General features: G+C 37.4%; 2 protein-coding genes across 3 annotated transcripts; both read right to left on the reverse strand.

The window, feature by feature from the left end:
* Positions 1-523: 523 nt before the first annotated feature.
* LOC108862527 (protein argonaute 1) lies at positions 524-6,622 on the reverse strand. The gene is made up of 21 exons (XM_018636686.2): positions 5,407-6,622; positions 5,115-5,323; positions 4,874-5,023; positions 4,669-4,802; positions 4,454-4,563; positions 4,242-4,348; positions 4,003-4,141; positions 3,812-3,928; positions 3,311-3,418; positions 3,145-3,216; positions 2,933-3,055; positions 2,694-2,856; positions 2,342-2,601; positions 2,082-2,224; positions 1,920-1,982; positions 1,765-1,828; positions 1,545-1,680; positions 1,392-1,465; positions 1,201-1,295; positions 1,064-1,095; positions 524-957 (listed from the first exon to the last, which is right to left on the reverse strand). Exons 1-21 carry the CDS (start codon positions 6,148-6,150, stop codon positions 746-748), a joined length of 3,255 nt encoding a protein of 1,084 aa, XP_018492188.1. The 5' UTR covers positions 6,151-6,622; the 3' UTR covers positions 524-745.
* Positions 6,623-12,681: 6,059 nt separating this feature from the next.
* LOC108862603 (UV-B-induced protein At3g17800, chloroplastic) lies at positions 12,682-14,409 on the reverse strand. Of its 2 annotated transcripts, none has more exons than XM_018636790.2 (3): positions 14,109-14,409; positions 13,711-14,021; positions 12,682-13,629 (listed from the first exon to the last, which is right to left on the reverse strand). In XM_018636790.2, the coding sequence occupies exons 1-3, from the start codon at positions 14,250-14,252 to the stop codon at positions 12,810-12,812; spliced, it is 1,275 nt and encodes a 424-aa protein (XP_018492292.1). In that variant the 5' UTR covers positions 14,253-14,409; the 3' UTR covers positions 12,682-12,809. The 2 variants fall into 2 exon arrangements, with proteins under 2 accessions (XP_018492292.1, XP_018492293.1); XM_018636791.2 differs by having other exon boundaries at positions 14,112-14,395.
* Positions 14,410-14,531: the final 122 nt, after the last annotated feature.

Here is a 14,531-nt window from a genome sequence, read left to right on the forward strand (position 1 = left end):
CTTATGTTTGTTACACCAACACCTTCTCAGTTGTCGGCATTGTAACATATTGTTTTATAAGGTGCTAACATTGATGAAAACCAAAAAGAACAAAGGAAGAGAACGATCAGAATGAGCTAAAGCTATGATACCGCGGAAGTATGGTAGACTGTCTACCTTTGATTAATTGAATGTGCGTACAAGTTTGTAACGAGACGTTAGTTACAAATTACAATCTTATATCGACATGTTACAAATCTAAATAATTTTCTTTGGCACATTCTTTGACACTTTCCAGTAAAAGAATGTATTGTTCCAATGCAGGTTAAAAATTTCGATAAAAGTTGTTATAAATCAACATCTATTACTAGTGCCCAAAAAAAATCAATATATATATCACTATAAATAAATAAAAAATATATTAAGATATGTAGTTCCTTTGAATTTGATCCTCATCATCATCTCTGAGAGTATAAGATCGTAAGATGAGGAACTAAAAGAAAGCAAGCACCTCACTTAAGAGCAAGAGTGGCAGAACATAATATATCCAAACACACAAACTTTACTCAACTTAAGAAAGTACACACCACACGAGTTCAGTAGAGACATAAGACATAAGATACCACACGAGTTCAGTAAAAGCAAACAATTTATAAGACATAAGACACGACACGAGTTCAGTCTTGGAAAAGCAAACAATTTATTTGGCGACGAGTCTTAATAGCTCATACGAGATAAAATAGGGATATATAGGAGCTGAATCGAATCAGCAGTAGAACATCACGCGCTTCACATTATCTTTTAGAGGTGGGAGTGGTCTCACTGCAGCGTTCACGTTTGGCCCACGTGTGTTTCTACCACCCATGCCACCTCCCCGTGCCATGCTCCCGCTAGCCATCGAACCACTGTCTGATGTCTCTGGCTCCATGTAGAACCGAGCCCTGAACGCTGCTAGATGAGCATAATACGCAGGCGGCACTACAAAATCCCAACAACAAGAAAGAAACTCATTACTTGTCTTTCCAAATCCAAAAAAAAAAAGAGTAAACCACTAAAATCTAAGTTAAAAGAAAGAAAAACTCACCAATGGATACAGAACGAGTACATCTCGCATACCTACACAACTCGAACATGTTATGGTTTGTATGAGTTTACGTCTATTTCATCATATCTTACAGAATTTATGTAACAGACATTTAACAAAGAGGTAATGAGTCTTACGTGTAGCACAAGTTATTGGTCAGAGATTGGAGTCCATCTGCAGAGAAGTTGTTCTCATCCCAAAGAACGTGGTAATGAGCAGGTCGGGAAGTGCCCTGTTCATGGAATTATGAGTTTTGAAACACTTGAAAGAAAAATCTAAGCCACAAAACATCTAATAGTGTAGCAATCTTTTCTATATATAGACTTACCTTAATACCAGCATGGCTACAGAGGTAAAAGTCGAACTCCGTGGGATGACAGATACTGGAATCCACGACGGTTCCTAAGACAAATTACCCAAAGTGTTTTAAGAAATTCAAAGTATGAGAAGCTAAGTTAATCATACGTGCAATTTAAATTACCTGGTAATATGTTTCCACTTCTGTCCACTGATCTGACGTCCTTGTGATCATGAGCAAATAGTCTCGTGTGATGGCGCTTCTGCACCACCACAAACGTTACTGTTGGCTGATACTCTGCTTCCAGCGAAGCACATGCCTGAAGCGGTTCAAATAAAATCATGACATAAAATAACCATCAACAGAATTAAACACAAGTCATTTGTTAGCTGTAAATCTTTACCTTGCGGATGGCATCAAGCTCATAGAGCAGAACCTGATAAAACTGTCCTTCACTGACTCCATCCCTACGAAATTGTACCGTACAATAACAACATGCCTTTATAAGAGGGAAGATGTACAGTGTTCAGTCAAGTATACGCCAAAAAAAAATAATACCTGTAGAATATGATCCTTAACGGCTTATGACCAGTTGATTTATAGAAGGCGAGAAGTAACTCCCTGTTGCAAAGTGAGGAGAAAGAGGCAATGATACAAAGAGCCTAAATATGAAGCAAAAAGACTGATTCGGAGTAGTGTTCAAAATATCGAGACACGTACTTAATCATGCCACCGGTCACTACCCCTTTCTGCGGGTCCTTCCATTCTTTGAAGAGATCCTGAATGAGCTCCTGTCTATTCGCTTGAGCACAAACCAAACCAACATATTTCGTAATTTGGGGCCAGTCTTGGGAAGCGACGACCTGTGGAAAAAAAAAACAAATATCATTTCGAATTTTAGAGTAATTACATCAGACCACGGTCATGGAGGAAAAATAAAACATTCATTCTCAGAACTCGATGTTGAGAAAGAGACTTACGGCAGCAATGGACGGGCTCGAGTCCTCTCCAGGATGAGGATGTGTTACATCAGCACCGAAGATTATGGTGGGGCGATCACTGACTAGAGGAATTCGCCTAGATAAGGCATCAACAAGTACAGTATTCCTTCCTCCAACTTTGACATTAATTTTCAAAGCCACGTTAGCCATATACTGTTTGCTCATCTTAAAGACATGCTTAGTCAGGCAGCACTGAGACACAATGCCGAGTTCGGTCTCACAGATGCGCTTCAGATCACCTGCGATGGAAAATTAGAAGGGAATGACGATTAAAGTGCTCTCGTTTAAACGCAAAAGCAGACAATGAATGATACTAGGACATGGACCATACCATATAGTGATCCATTATTGTCTGGGAGGATGACAATAAGGAGATCAATCTCTTTTCCTTTAGAGAGCTTGGCCATGGCATCATTATATTGAGTTTTCAAGACTTTCTCGACTTGCTCAGGGCGAGCATTGACTGGTGGAAGGACTGGTTCCGGATTAAATGCCTGCAAGTAAAAGATAATACACATCAAGGTGGGAATGGCTAAGAAGGTTATAAAAGATGTGCTTTACAAATATTACCATTCCAGAGGTGTGGCACATCTGAGCAAGTCCCTGACAGAAAGCACGTGCCAGATCGTCAGGCACTTGCCTAGAGAAGTTGACGCAGATCCAGTTGCTCACTGTACCTCCATCAATCATTTTCTGCACACACACCCACAGCCATATCATGAGAACAGAATTATATGAAAAAGCACTAGGCAGACAGATGGATAACAATTTCATCTAGTTACCTTATTCATCATATTCCATTGTCCAACTTTCGGCAGACAAGCCCCTTCCTTTCCAGAATCATGATACTTGAGCTGCAGAATAGTAAATTTAAATCATATTGACACTATGCACTAAGTTCAAGAGTGACAGAGGAAATTGAAAAAAATCACAAAGGAATTAATATACCCATGGAGCAGGCAGAATTCGAGCCTCAACAGAAGCAATGGATGCGCTTATCTTGATGCCAAACTCCTTAGCATAGGGATCCTTATCATAATCATTGAGCCCTACCGTCTACGCAATCAGAAAACATCAACACATATATCAGAAATGAACAGCAGAGTCTACAACATATAGGATAAAATACCTATAAGCTTTAAAAGCTCAAGAGAATAAGATGTATTCACACAAATTGTAACGATATATAGGTAAGCAGGCAGCTAGTAAGAGTACAAAAGCTCACCAACTTGGCTAAGTGCCTCAATAATCATGAACTAAAGAGGCTAGAAAGAAAATCACTTGCTTTAAGCAAGAAGAAACATACTAAAAGATATACAATTCATAACCAGCCTTTCCTCACGCATGTATATGATTTTTAAAACAATTTAGAGAGATAGACAGACAGAAATAATGAACTAGACATCTAAGTGAAAAGGAGAACATTATATCCAAAACAAAGGAACATACATTCAAGATATCTTTTTCACGTTCTTGGGGGCGCTGACAAGTCACATTCAGCAGAGCAGTGATCTGTCTCTCGTTCAACCTTTTTGAGTACCTCTGGCCCTCAACAATCTTGCAGACCTGTACGGCAACAGCAAATCAGTATAGGAAGTATTGGTCAGCTAATAATAATTGATGACAAACTTCAAGGTTACCTCCATTGGCAAATAATTTGGCCTGTTAGAATTCCCAACTTGCAAGCATGGTAGCTGCGTGTGCTGAATGAGAAAGCCATATGTTTCGTAGAAGTATTCAACAACAGATTTCTGGGTATTTCTTTCATCCACAGGAAATCTGGAAGTATAATACAAAAAAAATATAAACATAAACTTCTCCTGGTTCAGCATTCACGAAATAGTAGTTACTAGTTAGCAAAGCTAAAACAAACACGTACGTCAGTTCTCGAGTGGCCACAGCAGTCAGGCCCGAAATGCGGTACTTTCGGCGCATGTTTCCTCTATGGTTCACTTCAACCTTTACACCTCTAAGCGCCTTTTTTATCTGGTACAGAACAAGATTCAAAGTCAGTTAACACAGGAAGGTTAAGAATGCAACATTTCACTTCAGTTATGTAAGCATAAACAGGACTTGACAGTTGAATAAGACCTTGACACGATCAGCATCAGATAAAGGCCGGGATCTAATATCCCTACCCAGCAACCAGCAGACAAATTCGGTAACAGGAAGTGCCTCTATGAATGCTGTAGATGACACATCTACAGAAAAAAAAAACAAGATTGCAGCACAAGCATTAGCTGAGACAATAATATAAAATTTCTTACTGAAAATTTAATGAATGTTAATGCAGAAAGCCATCGCACCAATGTTGAGTGACAAGCCCATCTGTGTAGGACGAATGCTTTGATAGAATCCACGCCAGCTCTCCAAGCCATCCCCCAATGATTGCTTTGTTCTTATATGCGGAGAATAAAATGACCGGCCCACAGGAGTATACCTGTCTCTAACATGTCAGCAGCAAAACTAAAAGAGCTGAGACATGTAAGCATAGTTGAGAAGTGAGCCTACTTGGAGGTTGGCAGCTCACGAAGAACAATGTCAAGAACATGAAGAGCCTCCTGCGGGGCATCAGCTTGTTTTCCCTGTAAAAACAATCCTAGGTGATGTAGATCAGCACGGGCAGCTAGCTTGATCACAACTTTGAACTCCCTTTCTCGTCTGTAAAAGAGGAAAATAATTTTTTTACTCCGACAACTCCTTAAAAGGATAAAGATAATAACAATAACAATATAACTATATATGAACTGACCTTTGTCCCCCAGCCCCTTCTTCCTCGTCCTGAAGTAAGATTCTGAATTCCTTCGAAACAAACGGAAGCGGTCCAGCAGTGTACAGACTTTTTCGCCCATCATATGCAGGAAGACGCCTTCCAAGATGTGTTTCTTTGTACAAGTCAACCAACTGTTTCATCACGGCACGATTAACAGCCCTTGATGTAACTTCCGGAGTAATGGTTACCTGCAAAGACATAAAAATAAGACAGCATTAGATGAACTGTAGCTAAAGAAAAATAGCAAGGGGACAAGCATGTGAAAACTTACGTCATACTGGTGCAAATCTTTATCAGGCAACTCGGCAAAGAAGTGGTTGGCCTTTACCATGATTCGCTTGCCGACCTGTCCTTTACCAGGCCTCGGTGGAAACTTACAAGCTTTGCTGGAAGATGCAATGGGCTGGATTGCTTGACTGGAAGCTCCTTGTTCAATAGAGAGCTGTTCAAATTCTTGTACCGGAGCAGGAGGATCCGGCATCTGAGTAAGACTCACCTCAGACGGTGTAGGCTGAGAAGACACCGCTTGATGAGTTGGTAAGTTAGCTTGATGCAGATCGGGAACTGATTGTCTCTGGGGCAGTCCAGCAGAGGATGCACCTCCACGACCACCACCTCGAGGAGGTCCTCCTCTTGGTCCACCGTACTGTTGGTGCTGCTGTTGTGGTGGTTGGCCTTCTCTTGGTCCACCATACTGTTGCTGTTGCGGTGGTTGACCTCCTCTTGGTCCACTGTACTGCTGCTGTTGTGGCGGTTGACCTCTTCTTGGTCCACCGTACTGCTGCTGTTGTGGTGGTTGGCCTCCTCTTGCTCCACCGTGCTGCTGTTGTGGTTGGCCATATCCACGACCGCGACCTCCCTGTTGAGAATGAGGACCATAACCTCTTCCACCTTGCTGCTGTCCTCCTCCTCCTCTCCCCTGCTGATAACCACCAGCTGAGGCTGGAGCAGCTTCACGGGAACCAGACCCTTCACCTCCTTCAAACTGACCATCAGTTCTCTTCTTCCTCACCATATTGAAAACCCTGCGAAAACAAACAGTGAGTCACAGAAACATAAAAAAAGCCACCTTCAGAATCCAAATCAAACTACACACATAGAAAAAAAAAATCAATTTCGAAATGCTTTTCTGAATGTTAAAGGAAACAGAGTACATAGATACTTAGCAAGCCAAAATCAAAGCAGGAAACACATTCAGAAACCGCTCAACCCTTACAAAAATATCAAATTCCGAAATTATTGTTAACAAATTCAACCATTTTTAAGAAAAAGGAAACATAGTACAATTGCTTTAAACTATCATCAACACAAAACCTTAAAAGAAATCAAAGACAAACCGCTACGATGCTACTAGATCCGATCAACGAAACCCGCTAACATATCAACTAATCATAACCAAAAATGAAGCAGACACACCCAATCAAGTGGAAAACCTAACTATATAGACAGACAGAAGATAGAAGCAGTTAAGAACAACCCTACTTCTCTCTCACCTCAAAACAAAGGAGATGACAATTTTACTGCCTGCACTATATATAAGCACTTCTTTTTATGTTATCTTTACTGTGTTAATTTACGAGACTACCCTCATCGTAATAAGCTGTCGTATAATGACGTGTCGAGTCAAGGTTGGTCTTTCGTATACTGACCCAATGTCGTGCCTCGTGCGACGCGACTCGTACGTGTGCAGTAGTAGCCTGTCTACCTTTACATTATTTTTATAATGCGCATCTGACGTGGTATTACTACATTAATAATGTTTTTAATCCGTAAGGAAGAAGCTTCTCGAAAACAACAAGACGAAACATTTTTGTCGTTTTTTATTATTTTTAGTTAGTAGTACAGTTAACATATTTGAGTTAGAAGAGTAGCCGTCGCGGTCTTCTTTCTCTTGCTCCGGTGGTTGGTGGTTCTCATCATCACCGGGAGTGGGTAAGACTCTGGGGAAAGAGGCTCTCAAAGTTCTTTACCGCCGGTTTTCTGTCTCCGGGAAGGGATGGTTCTTTTAACATCTCTATCGTCGGCTTTGTGTCTCTAGGAAGGATGGTTTTTCTAGCATCTCGATCACCGACTGTTATGTTCTTGTGTGGTGAATTAATATTAGTTTGAAGTCGTGGGAATACTGTTTTTGTTTGGTTCTTGTTGTTTCAGTCACTTCGTCGCATCTTAAGTTAGTTTTTTGGGTTCGTTTTTTGTGATTTATATTCGCTGTGGAGGTATCTACTAGACTTTATCTTGAACCTTTGTGGTTTTGGGAGATGGTTTCTAGACGAAGCAGTTAACTTGATCTTCAGTTTTTCTCTTGCGAGGAGGTGGGCAGTCTTTGTTCTGTAGGTCACTTGGCTGCCTTGCGAGTGTCCGCGTGTAAGAACTGGTGGTCTTCTTTGACGTTTTCCCAAGTAGCGTTTCAAGGTCTTGTGTCCTTGTATCTTAGTTTTAGTGGTGGTTTCTGGTCATGCAAGTTTCACATGGATAGCAGCTGCTGGAGTTGGTGTAGATTTGACCTCTCGATTGTTTCTGATGTTGCTGGTTCTAATATAGCTTGGTGATATTCCCTTCAGGGTTGAGACTGCTCAAGACATTTGTTCTTTAGGTCAGCTCCATTGATATCGAATTCTTTTCGAAAGGTGGAAGGAATAAATTTGTGGACATATATGAGTTTTAGTCTCAGTTTATGTCTTTGTTTTATTTTGTTTGGTTTATGTTCTTTGTCTTTAGTTTCTTATCGACACTATTTATCTCAACTTTCTTCGAATTAAAAAAAAAAAATTTTCAATCCCATTTGGTTTAATACGTTTTCATAACATACCTCGACTAATCTTAACATTTTTTTTTGCAGGATATATATGATCACTAAACTTATTGCTCTTTCCATTTACAGAAATATATATGTAAATTGTCATTAATCACACATCTCCAACCAATAGTATTTGTGATAAATAAAACTATTAATAAAATCAATACAGTTTGCAATTAATTTTTATCTGAAATAAATATAATCTGCATTGGAATTGTAAAGTGACATTTTTGTGTAACAGAAAAAATACTATAATGACATTTATCATGAAACAGAAAGAGTATGAATTTATTTTAATTGATATGGTCATCATTAAAAAGAAAATTTGATATGGTCTTATTTATAATATATATATACCTAAATTTTTAAAAATCTAATGTTATTTTTATAAAAATTTAAATTATTAAATTAGATACTAGTTTAAGATTAATATTATAAATTATAAGACTTTAATACTTATATTGGTAATTAATGTATTGAATTATGTTCTTTTTCATAGATTAATTTATGAGATGTAGATTTTGGAGCAAAATCTTTTCTATAGTAATAATCAAATTAAAAACTTTTGAAATTAAACATTTATTGTATTTGTACTGAAAATCCACTGGCATTGAAATGATTCTAAATAATCACAAAACATTAACAAAATAACAATAATCAACAAACATTATATATTCTCTATAATTTAGATTTTTAAAATAGTGAGACCATAAAAATTTACCAAAAGTTATTTATGTATTCTCTAAGATTATATTTATATTATACTTATTATTTTTCAATTTCTAATGTATTTAATGTTCTAATCCTAGTTTTTTATGCTTTCATATATTTTTTAAGAAAATTATTAAATTTTCACTTTGTCGTTTAAATAATATTTACTATTTTGATTTTAAATATATTATATTGATAACATTTGTGATTTTACAGATAACTTTATTATTAACATAAATTTATTTGTGATTTTACAGATAAATTCATTATTAACATAAATTTATTCGTGATTTTGATGTTCATCGTTTACAAATACAAATTAATTTATTTAAGGTTGGAATATGATTTTTTAATATTAAATGTCTATAAAATATTTTAACATAAGTATATAATTTATGTTTTACAACATATTATTAATGATGCTTACCTTTAATCTTAACTTTAATATTGTAATAATCTGTATTTGGATTGATATTTCCAATAAAAATAAGAAAAATGGGCTATGTATTAGTAATTAAAAAGATAAACTAAATATTAAATAAAAGTAAAAATGATATTACCCATAGATATTGTTAATATAGTTTGTTAATATCTATTTATTAATTAATTATCCTAAATATCATGATAAGTATACATATTAAAATATATCTTGTAAAAAAATAATAGTATATATATATATATCATTAAGATAATTTAATGTCTATTAATTAACTTAAATATCAAGATATATATATATATATTAAAATAAAATATTAAATAATAACATTAGTTAAACTAATGATTTATCATAAAATTATGGAAAAATCTAATTTACATAAACATGCAGATGAAGTCAGAGAAGTTGATTAGCACTAATAGTTTTATGGATAGAATATTAAAATTTTGTACTATCTTAAAGAGTTTATAATGTTGCCTCAAGTAATTTATTACTGTGGAAAAAGAAACTAAAACAACCACAAATCAAATGAATACAAGGAAACTCAAACGTTAAAGTATAAGAGCGTAGAAAATCATCGGTAAGAGATTGATTAATGTTAATTTATCCTTGTAGACAAACCATTATCAATTAATGCATTTTAGTTATCAGTATAGTTTTTCTTGTACTAAATTATCTTACGTTAATTTTCTGAACATTTAGAAGTTCACATTTCATTTTCAGTCTTCCTACATCTTACTCATCACTCATAGACACCTAATCATGGACGTAACTTAGCACCAAGGAGATCCTCTCTCTCAGTAAAACTCAAAAACTTTTCCAGTTGATACTTCTCGAAAACTTTGATATTTTTACTAATTTGGAAAATAGTTAGCACCAATGAGATCCTCTTTCTCAGTAAAACTCAACTTTTCCAGTTTATCCTTCTCGAGAACTTTCGCAGTTGATATTTCATTTTCAGTCTTCCTAAATCTTACTCATCACTCATAGACACCAAATCATGGATGTAACTTAGCACTAATGTGATCCTCTCTCTCAGTAAAACTCAAAACTTTTTCGGGAAAAGGGTGAATTTCAACCCCGACAATCCGTGTCGTGTATTTTTATACCTAAACAAAGAAGCAGTGCATATACATACCCAAACTAAGATATTTTAAAATTTTCCAACCCAAACTTAGTTCCGTAATGTGAAATCCGACAGTGACTAACGTTTCGTTAATTCACCGTTAAACCCTGCTTAGTCAGATAATATGTGGCTGATTTAATCAAAGACAAAACAAAACGACGTCGTTTGACTCATTAATCAAAACGACGTCGTATTCAATTGGGGGAAAATCAAAATTAAAAACCCTAATCCCCTTTGTTCTTCTTCTTCGACTCACGACTCTCACCTCTCTCTCTCTCAGACCCGAACTCGAACCAGAAGTTTGATTTTCCAGTGTATTAATGTTGAAATTTCCTCCTCCCATTAACAGAATGTTCGAGATTGTGACGTTTGATATTAGTTGCGGTGGATATTGGGTGAAGAAAAGAACCGGTGATGTTGGGTATATTGGTGTAAACATTCTGTAAATGAGAGCTTCTGGTTCGAGTTCAAGTCTGAGAGAGAGAGAGTCGTGAGTCGAAGAAGAAGAAAAAAGGGGATTAGGGTTTTTAATTTTGATTTTCTCCTAATTGAATACGACGTCGTTTTGATTAATGAGTCAAACGACGTCGTTTTGTTTTGTCTTTGATTAAATCAATATGCCACATATTATCTGACTAAGCAGGGTTTAACGGTGAATTAACGAAACGTTAGTCAATGTCGGATTTCACGTTACGGAACTAAGTTCGGGTTGGAAATTTTAAAAATATCTTAGTTTGGGTATGTATATGCACTGCTTATTTGTTTGGGTATGAAAACACACGACACGGATTGTCGGGGTTGATATTCACCCTTTTCCCAAACTTTTCCAGTTGATACTTCTCGAAAACTTTGATACTTTTACTAATTTGGGAATGTTGTTGTTGATGATGGGTTTTGGAGTGGTATACATCTAATTGATTTGACGTCTCTTTAGTTTCAACTGGTTACGTTGTTCTTTACCTGAAACTGGTGTGTATCCATCAGAAAGCCACTTGATGCAGAACTGTTTAATTTTTTTGGTAACTGAGTTTTCCTATACCGATAATACATCAGTTGACACAACGATATAAGTACCAAAGAAAAATGAATAACTACAAAACACTGGTTTTCAAATAAAACAATAATGGTACGATGGATTATTAAGTAGATAGTTATTTTGCTACAAACAATTTTTTTTGTGTGCACTGGACTTTGCTACCAACATGTCTTTTCAGACAAAGTTTAATTTATAATACGAGAATTAGATCTCGATCTGCGCAATCACTCAGATGTTTTCTTAATTTTATAGGTTTTAAAATTTATGGTTATTAATGTATTCAAAAAAATTGTAAATTGTATTAGTGATTGATAAATGTTTTTAAGTAATAATTATATGAAATCGTAAATTGGTATTTTAGATACGTCTAATTTAGCAAGATAACTTTTTAACAAACCTTACCATTTAATTATATGAGCCAGGTTTGCCATTTACCTTAGAAAAATACACAAGCCTTAAGTGTTTGTGACATTAACAGTTTATTTGTTTTATATCTGATTGGCACAGTGTATATACACAGGTGGTGTAACCGGTCAACCTGAGACACTGAGTCATCCTGGAGAAACTAATTTTCGGGCACCGGAGGAGATGCTATCCTACCAACATGGACAAAAGTTTTTCAGTTTGTGTCTTCAGATTATACCAAACCCGTTGAACTGGAGCCATTACAAGATGATGGATACTTCGGAGTTGATGATATGCTGCCTCTTATATCTTTGATGTTAGGAAGATTTAATCTTTTCACCTATTCTCCAACCTGCTGCTTCCATCGTGTCCGCATTTCAGCTCCTCAGTGTTTCCTAGTTATGTTTTTGATCTGCGAGTGATTTACCTTTGTCTTAATTGATTACTCTGTTCTCAGATATATACTGGAGAATGAGCATAGTCTCTCTTGCTCCTCTGATGTATGCATTGCTACAGAGCGTGATGGCTATGTGAAATCTGTAAGTAGCCACTTGCAGGGTGTAAACTTTAAATGTTAGTTAGTACCTTACTCTCTGATTTTACATCCGAGTTTCTATGTCAAGGCCTGTTTTGATCTGAGGATTCAAGATTGTAACTAAAAATAGTGTATGAGAATTTGCTCTCATTGTTGTATAGATAACTTAAATCATCACACTAGCTTCATGGGTTTAATTCAGTTTATACAATGTTCTTTGTGATATTCAGTTGTCACTTCTTAGTAATGTGCGTCATTATCTATCACACAATCTGTATTTTCCTGGACAAGCAACCTCTTTTTGTTATGCAGTATCAAAACCGGATCTGCATGTACAACAAGGACCTGTAACTTTTGGAAGAAGCAGAGAAGAGACAACAGCTTGCAGACTATATAACAAATATCGTTGTGTGTCCAATTCTTTAACAGTCTCAATTTTATTTTCGATAAAACCATTTATAATGTTGAAACTTAAAGCAGCTTCGCATGCAAACCTCAGCTCATTCAGCAATTTAACATTTAGGTATTGATGAATCTAAGTTTTCAGAGAGTAACAAAATACAAAGAAAACCCACCAAAGCCCTCCCAGAGAAACTACAAGTATCACCCAAAACACACACAAACAATTTCAGTTCAGTACGAAGTGATACCTCGAATCTACATGACTCTCCACATCCCAGAGGAACGAACCAAACGTCACAGCCTCCAACACAAGCCTCTTCAGTCCCTTGAAACTGATCTTTATATGCTCGTCCTTGGACGAATCAATCCCTTGCGGTGTTATCACAATCTCCGCCCTCCCAAACAAGGCCTCCGTGTGCTTCTCAATGATCCCAACCGCTTCTCTCGATCTAATCGTAGCGTATCTCTGAAGGGTTTCTCCATCGAAGGACATGACGTACGTCTTTAACCGGGACTGTTTCGTTGTCTCGCTGCTGGAACCACCACTGGCATTAATCCCTCCCATTGAGGATACAGCTTGATAAGTCTCTTCTTCTGCTTCTCCATAGAAGCTTCTCTCTGCTTCCCTCCCTGCTTGCTCAATGCTAGTCTCACCTCCTACATCTGACCCACCAGGAAGGATCTTCATCGTCTTCTCGAGCTGAAACCTCTGGTCGATCCGCTTCAGGAAATAGCCATACATGACGGAAGCAGCATAGACCTGTCCAACACCGAGCTTGCTTATCTGCGCCACGGTGGAGAGATCACCCTCACGGTTTTTAAGAATGATGGAGAGATGATTCTGAATCATCTCGTAAACCTCGGGGGAGTGAAGCTGCTCGAGGTCACCGTCTTCTTGAGTGGGCCAAGTATCAACTCTCCCGGAGGAGGAGGTAATGGAAGGTACAAGTGAAACATTAGCGTCCATGAACTTCTGAACAACTAAAGCATATAAAATCTCTTCCAAAGCCCTTCTTCTCTCTTTCTCCTTAACCTCAGCTATTCTCCTAAAACAAATATATAATTTAAAATCAGAATGAGAGGTAATAATAACAATAAGATGGGTGGGGAAGTGAGAAACAAGAAACCTGTAGAGAACAATGTCTGTTGCAGGAGGAAGGGGGGAGGAGGAAGAATCTTTGTTGTTGATCTGTTGCTCGGCTTCTCGGTCGATTTGAAGCTGTTCGAGCTGTTGTTCGACAGCTGCAGGGACGAGATGAGGATGGCTGACGAGTATCTGCGACAGAAACTGCCCCACGGGAGACTTCAACTGAAGCGGCGCAATTGAGTCGGACGACGAATCACCTGAAGCTGAAGCTTTGACGACAAAGCTTGTCCGAGACTTGAGAGAAGTTGTTCGGCTTTGCGATGGTCTCGAGAGTTTAAGACAAGAGCTGTTCTGCAGAGACAAAAAATCAAAAAAGGTTATGTTTTTTGAGAGAGTATGAGAAGAAGAATCGGTTTTAGAGAGAGTTTGGGGAGATACTACTCTGTGGCGAAATTGAGGTCCGGAACCGAATCGGATGAAGCCAGGGGAGGTTGACGTCAGGAGAATCGAACCAGAGGCGGTTTTGGGAGTTCGACGAAGAAAGGAGGGAGATTGAGCGAAACTCGATGCCACGGCGTTCATGATGGAGAAGGATAATGAATGAGAGAGCTTTGAGGGAGATGAATGAACCCTAGAATCAATTTTAAAAGAGATAAACCGGATCCTGTCCTTTGATGGTTTGCGACTTATCCTTTTTTTTTTCCTGTCGACGCGAATTAAACCGGATACTGTTGTGCAATGGTTTGCGACTTATCCCTCTATTGAGTGGATTAAATTGAAGACTATGTATTCGTTACAAAGTAGAGAAGAACATAAATGAGAAAGACAGTTTGTTAGAAAAACTGAAAAACAGAACTGTAT

The sequence above is a fragment of the Raphanus sativus genome, chromosome 5 (genome assembly GCF_000801105.2).
Source record: "Raphanus sativus cultivar WK10039 chromosome 5, ASM80110v3, whole genome shotgun sequence".
Lineage (NCBI taxonomy): Eukaryota > Viridiplantae > Streptophyta > Magnoliopsida > Brassicales > Brassicaceae > Raphanus > Raphanus sativus.